The sequence below is a fragment of the Megalopta genalis genome, unplaced genomic scaffold (genome assembly GCF_051020955.1).
Source record: "Megalopta genalis isolate 19385.01 unplaced genomic scaffold, iyMegGena1_principal scaffold0042, whole genome shotgun sequence".
NCBI lineage: Eukaryota > Metazoa > Arthropoda > Insecta > Hymenoptera > Halictidae > Megalopta > Megalopta genalis.
In genome coordinates, this window is record NW_027476111.1 from 1,104,981 (window position 1) to 1,118,622 (window position 13,642).

At 44.9% G+C, this 13,642-nt stretch overlaps 2 protein-coding genes across 2 annotated transcripts; both read left to right on the plus strand.

Annotated features, from left to right (window-relative positions):
• Nucleotides 1-903: 903 nt before the first annotated feature.
• Nucleotides 904-3,168, plus strand: LOC143261216 (uncharacterized). Its single transcript, XM_076527787.1, has 2 exons — nt 904-3,010; nt 3,154-3,168. Exons 1-2 carry the CDS (start codon nt 1,382-1,384, stop codon nt 3,166-3,168), a joined length of 1,644 nt encoding a protein of 547 aa, XP_076383902.1. The 5' UTR covers nt 904-1,381.
• Nucleotides 3,049-4,487, plus strand: LOC143261217 (uncharacterized). Its single transcript, XM_076527788.1, has 3 exons — nt 3,049-3,338; nt 3,422-3,992; nt 4,272-4,487. The coding sequence occupies exons 1-3, from the start codon at nt 3,274-3,276 to the stop codon at nt 4,485-4,487; spliced, it is 852 nt and encodes a 283-aa protein (XP_076383903.1). The 5' UTR covers nt 3,049-3,273.
• Nucleotides 4,488-13,642: the final 9,155 nt, after the last annotated feature.

The following is a 13,642-nucleotide window of genomic DNA, read 5'->3' on the forward strand; positions in this document are numbered from 1 at the left end:
CGCATTACAGCGATGTGCTCCACACCGAGGGATTCCAATTGCCGATGTTGTTCAAGGACATACCAAAGTTCGAAAAAGCGAATGACGTTTCCGTGAACGTGTTCGAGTGGGGAGGGGAACAAGAAAGATGTCGGACGTTGCATTTGACCTCAAGAAAGCGGGAGAAACATGTAAATTTGCTGCTCATACACGACTCCGAAAACTTGCGCAATCATTATCTGTGTATTAGGAATTTATCTCGTCTGGTTTCATCTCAGATCAGCACGCAGCACAATAAGCATATTTGCGATCGGTAAGATCCACACATGTAAATTTTTTTCTTTCTTCTGGATGATGGTGGTGGTGGTGGTGGTGGTGGTGGTGGGCGAGAAAAACTAAAATAAAAAATTATGTCTTTTTTTGTCAGGTGTCTACAGTATTTCAAATCGCAGGAAAAATTGAGCATTCACGAGATCGACTGCAGTCGAATGAACGAATGTGCATTGAAACTTCCGACGGAAGACGATAAATGGCTGAAGTTCAAGAATTATGCGTACAAGGAACCGGCACCGTTCGTTATCTACGCAGACTTGGAATGCCTGCTGGAGAAACAGGAAGATCAAGGTCATGGAGCTTACTGTAGATATCAACATCACCATGCCTTCAGCGTAGGCTACTACCTCCATTGCCGATACGACAGTTCGTTGAGCGAGTATCAGGCTTATCGTGATGAGAAAGGTTGTATCTCATGGTTTGCATCGAAGTTGCACGAGTTGAGCTGTAAATTGCAGCCGGTGTTTGATCGAACGGTTCCAATGGCTCCGTTGACCGCCGCACAAATCTCAACTTTTCGTACCGCCACGTATTGTCACGTGTGCGAAGAATCACTCGGTAATGACGACGTGCGAGTGCATGATCATTGTCATTTCACAGGTGCGTATCGGGGTCCGGCGCACAGCCGTTGCAATCTGAGCTATCAATCCTCGTACGTGATACCGGTGGTTTTTCACAATTTGTCCGGCTACGACGCACACTTTTTCATCAAAGAATTGGCAAACGCGTTTGAAGGTAAAATAGACGCGTTACCGCTGACGAAAGAGAAGTACATTTCTTTCACGAAACACAGTAAGAGGAATAAAGATGCTATCAAAAAATCGTGGAAGAAGTGCATAAAGTTTCGATTCATCGATTCGTTCAAGTTCTTGAATTCGAGTCTGGACAAGCTGTCGTCGTACTTGGACAAGAGCGACTTGCATATCGTGAGGAGCCAATTCAATCGTCTTTCGAACGATGATTTTCATCTTCTAACCAGGAAAGGCGTTTTCCCATACGACTATGTATCGACCTATGACAAATTAAGCGACACTTGTTTACCACCGCGCGAAGCATTTTATAATCAGTTATGCGACAGCGAGATATCCGACGTCGACTATTGTCACGCGAACGAAGTTGGTCACGTTTCGGTATACAAACGTTAGGACAGTACAGCGACTTGTACTTGAAATTGGATGTGTTGTTGTTGGCCGACGTGTTTGAAAATTTTCGCGAAAAGTCGCTCGAGAATTATAAACTCGATCCAGCGCACTATTATACGTTGCCCGGTTTCGAGTGGGACGCGATGCTAAAATTGACGAAGATCGAGTTGGAATTGTTCACCGACGTTGACATGTTTTTGTTCGTGGAACGGGGAATACGAGGTGGGTTGAGTCAATGTTCGCATCGTTACGCGCTCGCGAATAAGAAGTATATGTCGACGTACGATTCGGCCGAACCGTCTAGGTATCTGATGTATTTCGATGTTAATAATTTCTATGGCTGGGCCATGTCGCAGCCTTTGCCGCACAGGGGTTTCCAATGGGTTGACGATACGAGTAATTTCAACATCGATTCCGTGCCGATCGACAGTCCCGTCGGGTACATTTTAGAAGTTGACTTAGAGTATCCTCAGGAAATTCATGATGCTCATGCGGATCTTCCCTATTGCCTGATTCACGAGGTTGTGACGTTGCAAAAGAAACTGTTGACAACGCTTAGCGATAAGAATCGTTACGTACTCCATTATCGATACCTCCAGCAATGTTTGAGGTATAATTTAAAATTAAAGAAAATTCATCGGATACTGAAGTTTGAACAATCATGTTGGTTACGTCGTTACATAGATTTAAATACGAGGTTGCGCGCCAACGCAAACAATTACTTCTCGAAGAATCTGTTCAAACTGATGAACAATGCAGTGTTTGGAAAAACGATGGAAAACGTTCGAAATCATGTAAACGTAAAGTTGCTCTCGCGATGGAGCGGTCGACACGGTGCTAAGCATTTAATAGCTCGTCCAAATTTCCATAGCTGTACCGTATTCTCCGAGGATTTTGTCGCAGTTCAAATGAACCAGTTTTCTATTAAATTTTATAAACCTATTTACATAGGCATGTCAGTGTTGGACATATCAAAATTACATTTGTATGATTTTCATTATGGCTACATGCTTCCAAATTTTCAAGAAAGATGCAGGATTTTGTACACGGACACGGACAGTTTAATTTATCAGATTATTTGCGACGACGCGTACGAGATGATAAAACGTGACATTCACCGATACGATACTTCCAATTATGACAGAAATAACGTGTACGGCGTTCCGATCGCGAATAATAAAGTATTAGGATTAATGAAGGACGAGAACGGAGGTAAAATCATGACAGAGTTTGTGGGTCTTCGCTCGAAAATGTATGCTATTCGGGTACAAGACAAAGACGATGTAAAAAAGATTAAAGGAATTAAGACTAACGTGACGATTAAAAATATAACTTTCGACGACTATTTAGCATGCCTTCACGATCATTTAGAAAAATCAGTTTGCGTTAAATTGATAATGTCTATACAACATCAAGTGTATTCAGTATCACAGAGTAAATTAGCATTGAGTCCATACGATGATAAACGATACATTTTAAACAATTCGATCGAAACCCTTCCTTGGGGACATTATAAAATCGCGAAAGGGGGAGAGGGGGGGCAGGAGGGAGAGGGAGTGGGGGGAGTTAGAAAAAATAAAAGCGGTTATATAATTTCATCGATGTTTCGAATCCCGTGTTGCGCGCGCGTGTTCACTTTTATTTGTAAGCGGAAAAGGGGCGTATACGCTCCTTGTATTGTTATCTTGCGTGTAAGAAGGGGGAAAAATGGTAGGGGAATTGTATATATATAAGCTTTTGACATTGCGTACAGCGAGTAGTGCGTTCTACAGATTACTTTCTTATAGCGCAGTTGTTCTTCAGTATTATAATATTCACAATGTCAAATCAAACCAATAATTTTTTACATAAAAATGGATCTCACAACGATTATAAAAATTATGGGTAAGTAAAAGAAAGTTTGAAGGGAATAAAATGTTCCTTTTATGAAAGAAGAAAAAAAATATTGTATGTTATTTCTTTTATAGATACTCCATTTCGATGAAACGGTCGTTTCAACAGTCGCAACCCCAGTCGCAGCAGAATCAGTTGCAGATACCGCGCAACGCACGAATCTTGGGTAGAAGATACTCCATAGCCGGCAATTATTTCAAGTTCCTTGAAATTTGTGTACGCGTGGATGAAAATTTGCGCGTCGAGTTTGTCTTGGGGGACAATCGTGGAACAGAGATTTCTTTTTCAATGGCTACGTGGAAACTGCTGGTGAAAACTAGAGATTATATTCACAATTACTTCGACGCGGACAAGAAGGAAAAACAAATTGATGAGACTTTATCGTTACAAATTGTAAATTTTAATGGAATGAGTCTAATCAAGTTGTTCGATTCTCAAGCATCGATTTATGTTACGAAAGAGACGATGGATAATTTGTACAAATTAGAGTTATGTATGGATCATATGTATTCATGGTTATTAGAAAATATTCCAGAAATTCAGGATAGATTCGCGAAGCTCGTTGACATTGTAAAAAACTCCAATAAAACGAGCAATAACAAATTGCTTCCAACTTTCTTCCTTCACTCTGCAGATCTCCTTCTTGTACTCATTCACGCCTCTCTTATATTCCAACACTTTTTCATTCACATTCTCTCCTCGTCGTCGAGCAATCTGCATCTTCTTTCGCATATTCCTTACATCCTTCTTCATTTTCGTTAACTTTTCCTTCCACCACATAATCTTTCTCTTCCTTTCTTTCTGATGTGTCTTCAACCACTTATCATTCGCACTATAAATCCACTGCAACATTTCGGCCACCAACTCATCCGCACTTTTTCCATTCGTCGTATTTAGTTCACTCATAATCGCACTTTCTCTTAGATCATTCATATACCCTTGCCAATCAACGTTCTTACAAGTCCACCTCCTCCCAGCATCGAAACATTCCATTCGCTCTTCATCACTTGTCATTTTAATACTCACAACATTATGGTCACTTATTCCCCATCCACACTCCACTTTCCATTGAAACTGACACTTGGCACACGAATCACTCACAACAGTCACGTCTATATCACTCTGTCCATTTGGGCCTGAGAACGTGTACCACTCACTCGGCTCGTTTATCACTTGCATTCCATTCGCTATCACCCATTCTTCTAGTTCTCGTCCACGCATTTCATTTTCTCTCGACGGCCAGCTCCCTTACTGTACCATAAGGGAGACACAGCATTCGCATCCATACCAAACACAATCTTTCTTCCTCGCAAACACTCACACACTGCGTCCATGTATCTAAGATACCCCTCTATATCTTCACCATATCTACAATACACGGACACCACATACAGCTCACCAAAGTCTCCCTTCAGCCATACACACACTCCATATTCATTTGTACATTCATTCACACAAACAGCTTCTATACATACGTCATTTACAACTATAGCTGATCCAACCCGTTCACTCTTGTTCATAAACACTTTCATAGTACCTGGCAATCCTTTCACACATCTATCTGCAAACACATATGGCTCTTGTAGCATTGCCACACTTATCCTTTTTTCATTCATGCTCACACCCAGATCACACATCACCGTATACGCCCGCTGACAGTTACACTGTATCATACTTAAACTGCCTCTACTCGTAACTAATTCTCATTCTCTCTCGTTCAGCCACACGCAGATATTCCGGACACTGTTCAGACATAACCGAGTGGTCGCACTCATTCCCTTTCAAACGACAATTACGACATACATACTTATCTCTTATGCAATTCATTCTCGCATGCCCTTTTTCACAAAATTTCTGACATAAATTCTCCTTTTCTTTACATTCTTTGGCAATATGCCCAAACCCAAAACATTTGAAACACCTCATTACACTCACATATTCTTTAAACTTACATGCTCTCCATTTCACATACACGCGTCCTTCTTCAAATAATTTATTCATCATTTTCACATTCATTTCCACTATTACGCTTCCTACACTCACATCCTTTCTACTCCTCCTACTTACTACTCGTACTTTCTCCTTAAACTCATCCATATTCACACAGTCCTTCAAATTTTTCTCATACAACTCATTCATAAAATCTTCTCCTGCCATTTCGTTTGGGACATCGAATATCATGATCTTCGGCCCAATTTTTCTCGGCATCTCGACCTTCAACCTCACTTTGGAAAACTTCTCACAGTCTCGCACTTTCTTTAACTCATCCATACTGACTGTCTCGATAGCCAATCCACCGCTTCTAATCTTCCGTACCGCTTTCACCCTCACATTCAGTTCCTTGCTTACTTCATTCATCACCTTTTCTCTCACTTGCTCACTGGTCATTTTTACCTTGTCATCCTTTGGTTTCACAATTACCGCATACTTCTTCTCTTTTGTTTCATTCACTCTACTTTTTTCACTCTGCTTTATCACATTCACTCCAGCAACACTTGCATACGTCCTACTCGATGTACCAGGCACACTTGCGTTTTTCACACATTCTTCTAATCTTCCTTTTAGTCTCTCATTCTCGCATATCAGCCTCATCATGCATTCTTCATATTCACTCACACAGTTCAATACAAGTTTACTCACACCTTTCGACACGCGGTTTGTTTCATTGAATATGCACTTCCTCAATTTCTCACCCACTGTTCGCATACACATCATCTCATTCGCTTCCGCATCCCGGACATTCGTAGTTTCACATACACTCATAGTCGACCTCATACTTCTTTCATCCTCATCACTCGACTCATTCTCTGCTATTTTTCGCCTCTTGCTCAGACTCCTACTGGCACTTCCTCTTCCCGTTTCAGAATTTCTTCCTCTTTCAGCACTTCCCGGCTCCCTATTGCCACTTTCTCCCACCTCCTCACTCCTTCCCTCCCCCAAAATAGTCTCCAAGTTAATTTTAGAATTTTTTTTCCTCATATTATTCCCACGAGTATGGGGGATAGACGGTCAACCTGGGCAGAACCCCCTATGCCCAGGCAAGGCTATATACAACTAAACTTCGCCCGGCGTTCAGAGGTTGGTCGCTAGTGGCTGGTGCACCTACCAGTCACACTCCGATGCCATCGATCGGGGTGTACCCCATCGCCGCGCACCATAGCTTAGGGTTAGGGATTTTTTAGAGAGCATGACCACATGACCACGGGCTTACGGTATGAGGTTCAATTTTAGTCTGGCCTCCCACCTCAAGCCACTCCGGCTAGGTTAGACCTGCCAGGGAATCAAGTTCCCCGCCGGCACAGCCTTGAGGATCATCGAGGCTCGCAAGCCCCCCCCCCCCACCACGACAAGGTACGAACCACAGGGGGGTGTAGATAGGGACAGAAGTCTCGAGTGATTTAACGTGCGGCACCTGCCCAAAGGCTTATCCACACGGCCCCCATGGGCGCGGAATTGAGATACGCTCAATAAGCGCGCTCCCACATGCCAAGCCATGCAGGAGCTACCAGTTACTACGAGGACGCGGACTCTCGTCAGCAGACAACTGGTGGTGCCGAGCCCTTTCTATGCTCTACCGGCTCAGCAGGTCGGTTCCCGAGCTGAATACCGCAGCTCACCCGTCGAGGCCCCTAACAATTTAAGGGGGGACAGAACGAGGAGGGAGGGAACAGGTAAGGAGAGGAAGGGAAGGAGCCTCTGGCCAGCTTTAGCCATTTACCACTGCCCCCTCGATGGACTTACCCACTGCCGGCCCGAGGTATCCCGAGCCAGATGGCCGGAACCTCGTGGGCACGCCGACACCCGAGGTACCAGTATTTAGAAGGCCGACTAGTAGGACCTGTCGTAGCTACGCTACTACCATGTTCGGAGACACCGCATCTCCAGCACTAGTCGGCTAGCGCTTCGGGATCGTGTAGTCGCTACTCTACAACGCCTAGCACTTAAGGAATCAGCAGAATAGGACCCGGCAAGCCGTATCCTACCCGCCTTTCTGCCTGTGTTCAGCGCCCTACGCCATGTAGATAGGGACATTTTTTATTTTTTTTTATTTAAATAATCAATTAACAATGCAGCGTGGAGCTGAAGCTCATAGCTGCCTGATAGAACATAAAATAGTTTCCAAAATTGTAACAAAATATTCTTATAAATTTTTTGAAGTGAATCTAATTAATGGTAAGTATGACTTATTAATTTCTTTTGTTTTAATTTTTCCTTTTATTTATTTTTCAGAGTACAAAATGGGTCTCTCAGCCGTCAGAAGAGTCTGACGTTACCGTCCCTGCCACGAGGAGGCGGACCCTCTACGTTCTACTAAACTATGGAAACTTTCCGGTAAGTAAAAACTTCTTTACTAAACTTTAAAAATTTTAAGAAATTTTCTTTTACTTCTATTAATTCTAGCCAGTTATTATGAGGTTGTCTAATTTCGTTGTATCTAAATTGGTTGTAGTCTTCACAATGAAACAGAATGTGCGCAGTATCCTCAAGAGCGCAGCTACAGATGGGGCACACGGCAGTATCGGATGCACCCCTCTTGAACAATGTATCGTTCAATGGTCCATACCCCGTGAAAAGATAGGCACAGTACCTGGATAGTATGAACCAAGGTCTTGTTTCGCAGAATCATACTGTTACGAATTACGACACTTCTTCCGCGTCGCGGCATTTTATTTACAAAAGAGAACACGAACTATAATACAACTGGATTAGATTATGTTAGAGATCTTTGAATTAGATGGTGTTGATCGCTCGACGGACCGATCCCGACTCCTCGATTGTCCGTTGATCAAACACCTCCGTGGCAACCCCTCTCTTCTATTTTTCTTTATGGAGTTGCTCACAACAGGGCAGTTTCACATTACAGCGACTTGATTTGGACAAGTCGCCGTAACATTGCCCTCCTCGCCGAATGAGCGGCCGTCCCGGCCGCGGCAAATTTCACTTGTGTTGAACAACAATCGAACCGTTAATCCTGCCAGCTTCAGTCCTATAACCTCGAACTATCGTTCCATCGGACAACTGACAGGTAACCTCCACCGCAAGTACTTCTGTCTGAAAAGTAGGTAAACAAGGAAAAAATGTAATTAGTTACCCAGGTGGCCTTTTCCAGACAGTTTACGTCCTGACATTTGTCCTCCGTCTCAAGGGAAAACCACCAAAAAAAACCTTGAACAGAACGTCAGTACTTCTACGACGCGTACAGCTCTAATCTCTGTCGCTCACCCTTCCTCTTAATTCTTCGTTTTGAGGCTTGAGCGTTTCTTTCTTGAAGAAGTTTTGAGAACTTCTCACTTGCAGACTTCCCGGGAGTTCCCTGCTCTGATCAATCACCAAAACTCTTCCCCGGATGCACCTCCAATCACCACAGGATACTACCTGCAGTAATATGGGATCCGGTGCATCTCTTTTTGTGGACCAGTCAGGAAAGGGTGTACCCTCCTGAGAACACGTCCCCACTCCCCAATGGGAGGACGTAATCTTCCAGAGGATACAACTTCCTTCCCCCATCGAACCGTTACTTCCACAAATGGAAAGAGCTCAGCGTGTCAGTACACAGATCACTCCCTCGTCTTCTGCGAAGAAACGTCCTCTTCTTGGGTGAGAGACAGTCAAAGGCTTCTGTGTACAGCGTCGTAGCGAGCCAAGCGGTTAACGTGTACGATCTTCGGTTTCGACTTCGGAGAACGAGTTACACGATAAATAATGTCGTTCAGGCTGTCCTGTACCACATAAGGACCTTCCCACGCGGACTGCAACTTGGGACATTTTCCTTTCGTCCTTCGTGGTTGGAACAGCCATACTTTCTCGCCTGTAGCAAACGTAATTGAATTAGCGTAAACATCATACCAAGATTTCATTTTGTCTCCGCTAATTCTCAGTCTCTGGCGAATAAATTCATGAATTTTAGCCAGTCTGATACGCGTTTGCTGAACAAACTCGTCCTCCTCATATCTTGATTCAGGCGGGAGTCCTCTCTGAAGATCCATTGGAAGTCGAAGCTCTCTACCAGTGAGAATCATCGATGGAGTGTTCTTCATTGTCTCGTGTCTGCTTGAGCGATAGGATAGTAAAAATAACGGTATCCAATCGTCCCAATCCCGTTGATGATCCGCTACAAACGTTGACAAATACTGCAGCAGAGTCCGAATCAACCTCTCCACGAGCCCATCAGATTGTGGATGCAAAGGAGTAGTGCGAGTCTTCTTAATACCAAGCAGCACCATCAACCGCTTGAAGACCGCCGACTCAAAATTTCTCCCCTGATCCGAATGAAGTTCCAACGGTACGCCATGACGACTTACAACTTCTGTAAGAAGGGCCTTCGCAACAGTCGTCGCGCGCTGGTCCGGCAACGGAACTACCTCCGGCCATTTCGTAAAATAATCCACAACGACTAGCGCATACTTGTTACCAGCCGCAGACTTCGGAAACGGTCCCACAATGTCGAGCGCTACCCTTTCAAACGGTGCCCCGACATTATAAATCTTGAGAGGTCCATGTCCCCTCTCCCTCGGACCTTTCCTTGCGACACAAGTATTACATCGACGACACCAGTCTTCCACATCCTTGCGATTATCAGGCCAGTAAAATTTTCGACGTACCCTGTCCAGAGTTTTGTTCACTCCGAAATGGCCACCCGCCGGTGTATCATGACAATCTGTCATCACCGAGCTTACCATTTCTCTTGGAACCATCAGTAACCACTTGTTACTTTTTCCATCAGGGGATTCCCACTTACGAAACAGTAGATCCTCGTACACTTCCAAGGAATCCCAGATTGATACGAGATATTTAATTCTCGTATTCCTGTCCGAAATCTCCTGCCAATCGGGCCTGCTACCCTCTTTTTTTCTTGACAGGATGAAACCAATTTCTTCATCCTCCTCCTGTTTTCTCCTCCACTCTTCAAAATCAAATGTTTCGCAGAGTGTCCGCAGAACTACGTCTCCATTTTCTTCCGTCTTCTCCTCCAGGCGCTTGCATCGCGCACAATCCTGCGATTCGCAAGGCCTGCGAGAAAGACCGTCCGCGTTCTGATGGAGTCTTCCTTCCCGGTGTTTCACCTCAAAGTCATATCCCTGAATCCGCTCGATCCAACGTGCTACCTGTCCTTCCGGATTTTTGAAAGACAGCAACCAACGTAAAGCAGCGTGATCGGTCCTCAGAAGGAATCTACGCCCATAAAGGTAATGATGAAAATGTTCAATAGATTTCACTATCGCTAATAGTTCCTTCCGAGTAACGCAATAATTCTTCTCAGCTTTTCCTAGCGTCTTGGAGAAGTAGGCGATTACTCTCTCCCGACCTTGCTGAATTTGAGAAAGAACTGCTCCAATTGCAAAATTTGAGGCATCCGTGTCCAAAATGAATTCTGTATTAACCGACGGATAAGAAAGAATGGGTGACTCCATCAATTTCCTTTTTAAATCCTCGAACGAATGTTCCGCTTCTTCCGTCCACACGAAGATTTTCTCGTTCTCGGTCAAACGATGTAAGGGCTTCGCAATATCGGCGAAATTTTTAACAAACTTCCGATAATAAGTGCAAAGACCCAGGAAACTCTTCAACTCGGTCTTATTCTTCGGCACCGGCCAATTCTTTACTGCATCCAATTTTTCAGGATCAGTTTGTACACCCATCTCGGATACTACGTGTCCAAGATATTTCACTTCTTTGCAGAAGAAATTACACTTCTTCGGGCTCATCAGCAAGCAAGCTTTCCTTAGGCGAGCAAGTACCTTCCGCAGACGTTGTACTTCCTCTTCAAAATTTCTACCGAAAATTATGATGTCGTCGAGGTATACCAAACAAATCTTCTAGTTTAAGCCTCTTAAGATGTTGTCCATTAGACGTTCAAAGGTAGCTGGTGCGTTACAAAGACCAAATGGCATGACTTTGAACTGCCATAATCCAGTACTCACACAAAAGGCAGTCTTTTCCTTATGTACAGGATCCATGGATATCTGCCAATATCCACTTTGTAAGTCGATAGTCGAGAACCAACAGGAGCCATCCAAAGCGTCCAGCGTATCTTCTATCCTTGGAAGGGGGTACGAATCTTTCTTGGTGATATTGTTCAGACGCCTGTAATCCACGCAAAATCTGATGGACCCGTCCTTCTTCTTGACCAATACCACGGGTGAAGACCAGGGGCTTTGAGACTTTTCTATGACTCCTTGTCGTTCCATTTTCGACAATAATTCATCTACTTCTGAACGTCGATGAAGAGGTAATCGTCGGGGTGCCTGTTTTATGGGAAGACTGTCACCGGTATCTATCTTGTGACATACTACGTCACATTTTCCCACCTCTTCGGAATCTTTCGCAAAAACATCTGCAAATTCCGTCAATAACTCGGCAAAAGTTTTCTTTTGCTCTGCGGACAGGTTTATAGAACATCTCTGATGAAGATCCTGAAGATGATCCGGTACTAATGTATTCCTGTTTTTCTTTATCTCCTTCGTAGCCGAATCTTCTCCATACTTCAGCAACGGCACTTGCATTCCTTTCAAATGAAGAACCTCGTTTGTAAAGTCCAGTTGACAGGCATGCTTTTTAAGAAATTCGATTCCCAAAATGCATTCTTCCATCATACTGACGAAGAAGAACTCTTCTTCGGTCTCGACTTCTTCAATAGAAACAGGTAGATGCTTTTTACCAAAAATCGGTAATCTCTGACCGGAACTGAAAAAATCTTCACTCCTGTCATGCTCGCCGAACTATTCTGCCTTGTAGCATAAGTTTCCCGTAGAAGGTTAACCGATGAGCCCGTGTCCAAGATGATTTTCCTTTTCTTCGCTCCAACGATGCCTTCGACGAAGAAAATCCCTCGCTGAATAGGTTCCAAACGCAGCACGACAGGGGGAAAAACGGAAGATGAAGTCGGACTATCCCCCATTATACCGACTTCTTGAAGTTTCCCTGCGAAGTCTCCTTCCTTATTTTCTTTAAACAATCCCGTTGGAGGTGGCCCTTTTTTCCACAGCTCCAGCAATGCGGCAACTCCCGTTGATGTCCAACCACTCGTTCAGAATGCCGTTCAGCCGCACTTTCCAGCATTCCCTCGGAAGTAAAGGGACGTTTTAAATTCCATTCAATCGTTTGTGTTTTTTGAGAGCTTAATTTATTGAGAGCTTCCATCTCTAGAGCTCTGGTCACCGTAGCTCTAAGAGATGTAAAACTTTCATATCTCAACATTCTCTTCATCTCTTCATTGGCCAACGCCGTCACAAACTGAGAGGCGGCCAAACGATCCCGAACATCCATTGGACATTCAGAGAAAGCGCATTGCGCCAGCCTCTCAATCTCCGTGGCCAATGCAGAAATTGACTCCCTTTGCCGCTGTTTATAATTTTGAAAAAGAACGTAATTTAGCTTCGAAAAGTTTTTTTGACCAAACCGAAACTCGATTGCCGAAACTATTTCTTTGAAGTCGAAATACTTATCGGCGGGAAGAGAAGTCAGTACTCCTCGAGCCGGACCATCCAACGAAGCAATTAAAGCCGCAGCTTTCTTCGCTTCGTCCCAACCATTTACATTCGCGACCATTTCAAATTGAATTCGGTACTCATCCCATGACGTGGAACCGTCATAACGTGTCGGCTTCACGGAATATCCTAATCCAGTTACGAAGCGTGTAGATTCACGACACGCAGGCAAGGATGGCACAGACTGTGAAGCAAATACAGGAACACTCGGAGCAATAGGTACACTCGCGTTGTATACACTATTAACATTATTTACAGCAGTGCCCGCACTATTTACACGCGCCTCCGAGTGTTCCACAGAAAGTGGACTGCGGGGTCCCACAGGGGTCCGTGTTAGGACCACTCCTGTGGGACCTGGGATATAACACAGTCCTGGAGAAGGCCTCCCTGCCCGACGGTGCCACCCTTGTCTGCTATGCGGACGACACGTTGGTGGTCACCGTCGGGGACACCTTCGAGAGGACCATCCGACGAGCGGAGGTTGCGGTGGCAGCCGTCGTCGCGAAGATCCACGATCTGGGGCTGAAGATGGCCCCGGAGAAGGACGAGGCCGTCTGGTTTGGACGGCCTCGGTCGCGGCCACCGGCCGGATCGTGGATCTGGGTTGGAGGAGCCTGCGTCGAGGTGAAGTCCGAGATCAAGTATCTCGGACTGATCCTCGACAGCCACTGGAGGTTCGGGGCGCATTTCGGCCGCCTCGTCCCCCGGGTTGAGAGGGCGGCGGCCTCGCTCGGCCGCCTGTTGCCCAATCTCGGGGGACCGGATAACATGGTGCGTCGCCTATACCTAGGCGTGGTGCGGTCCATG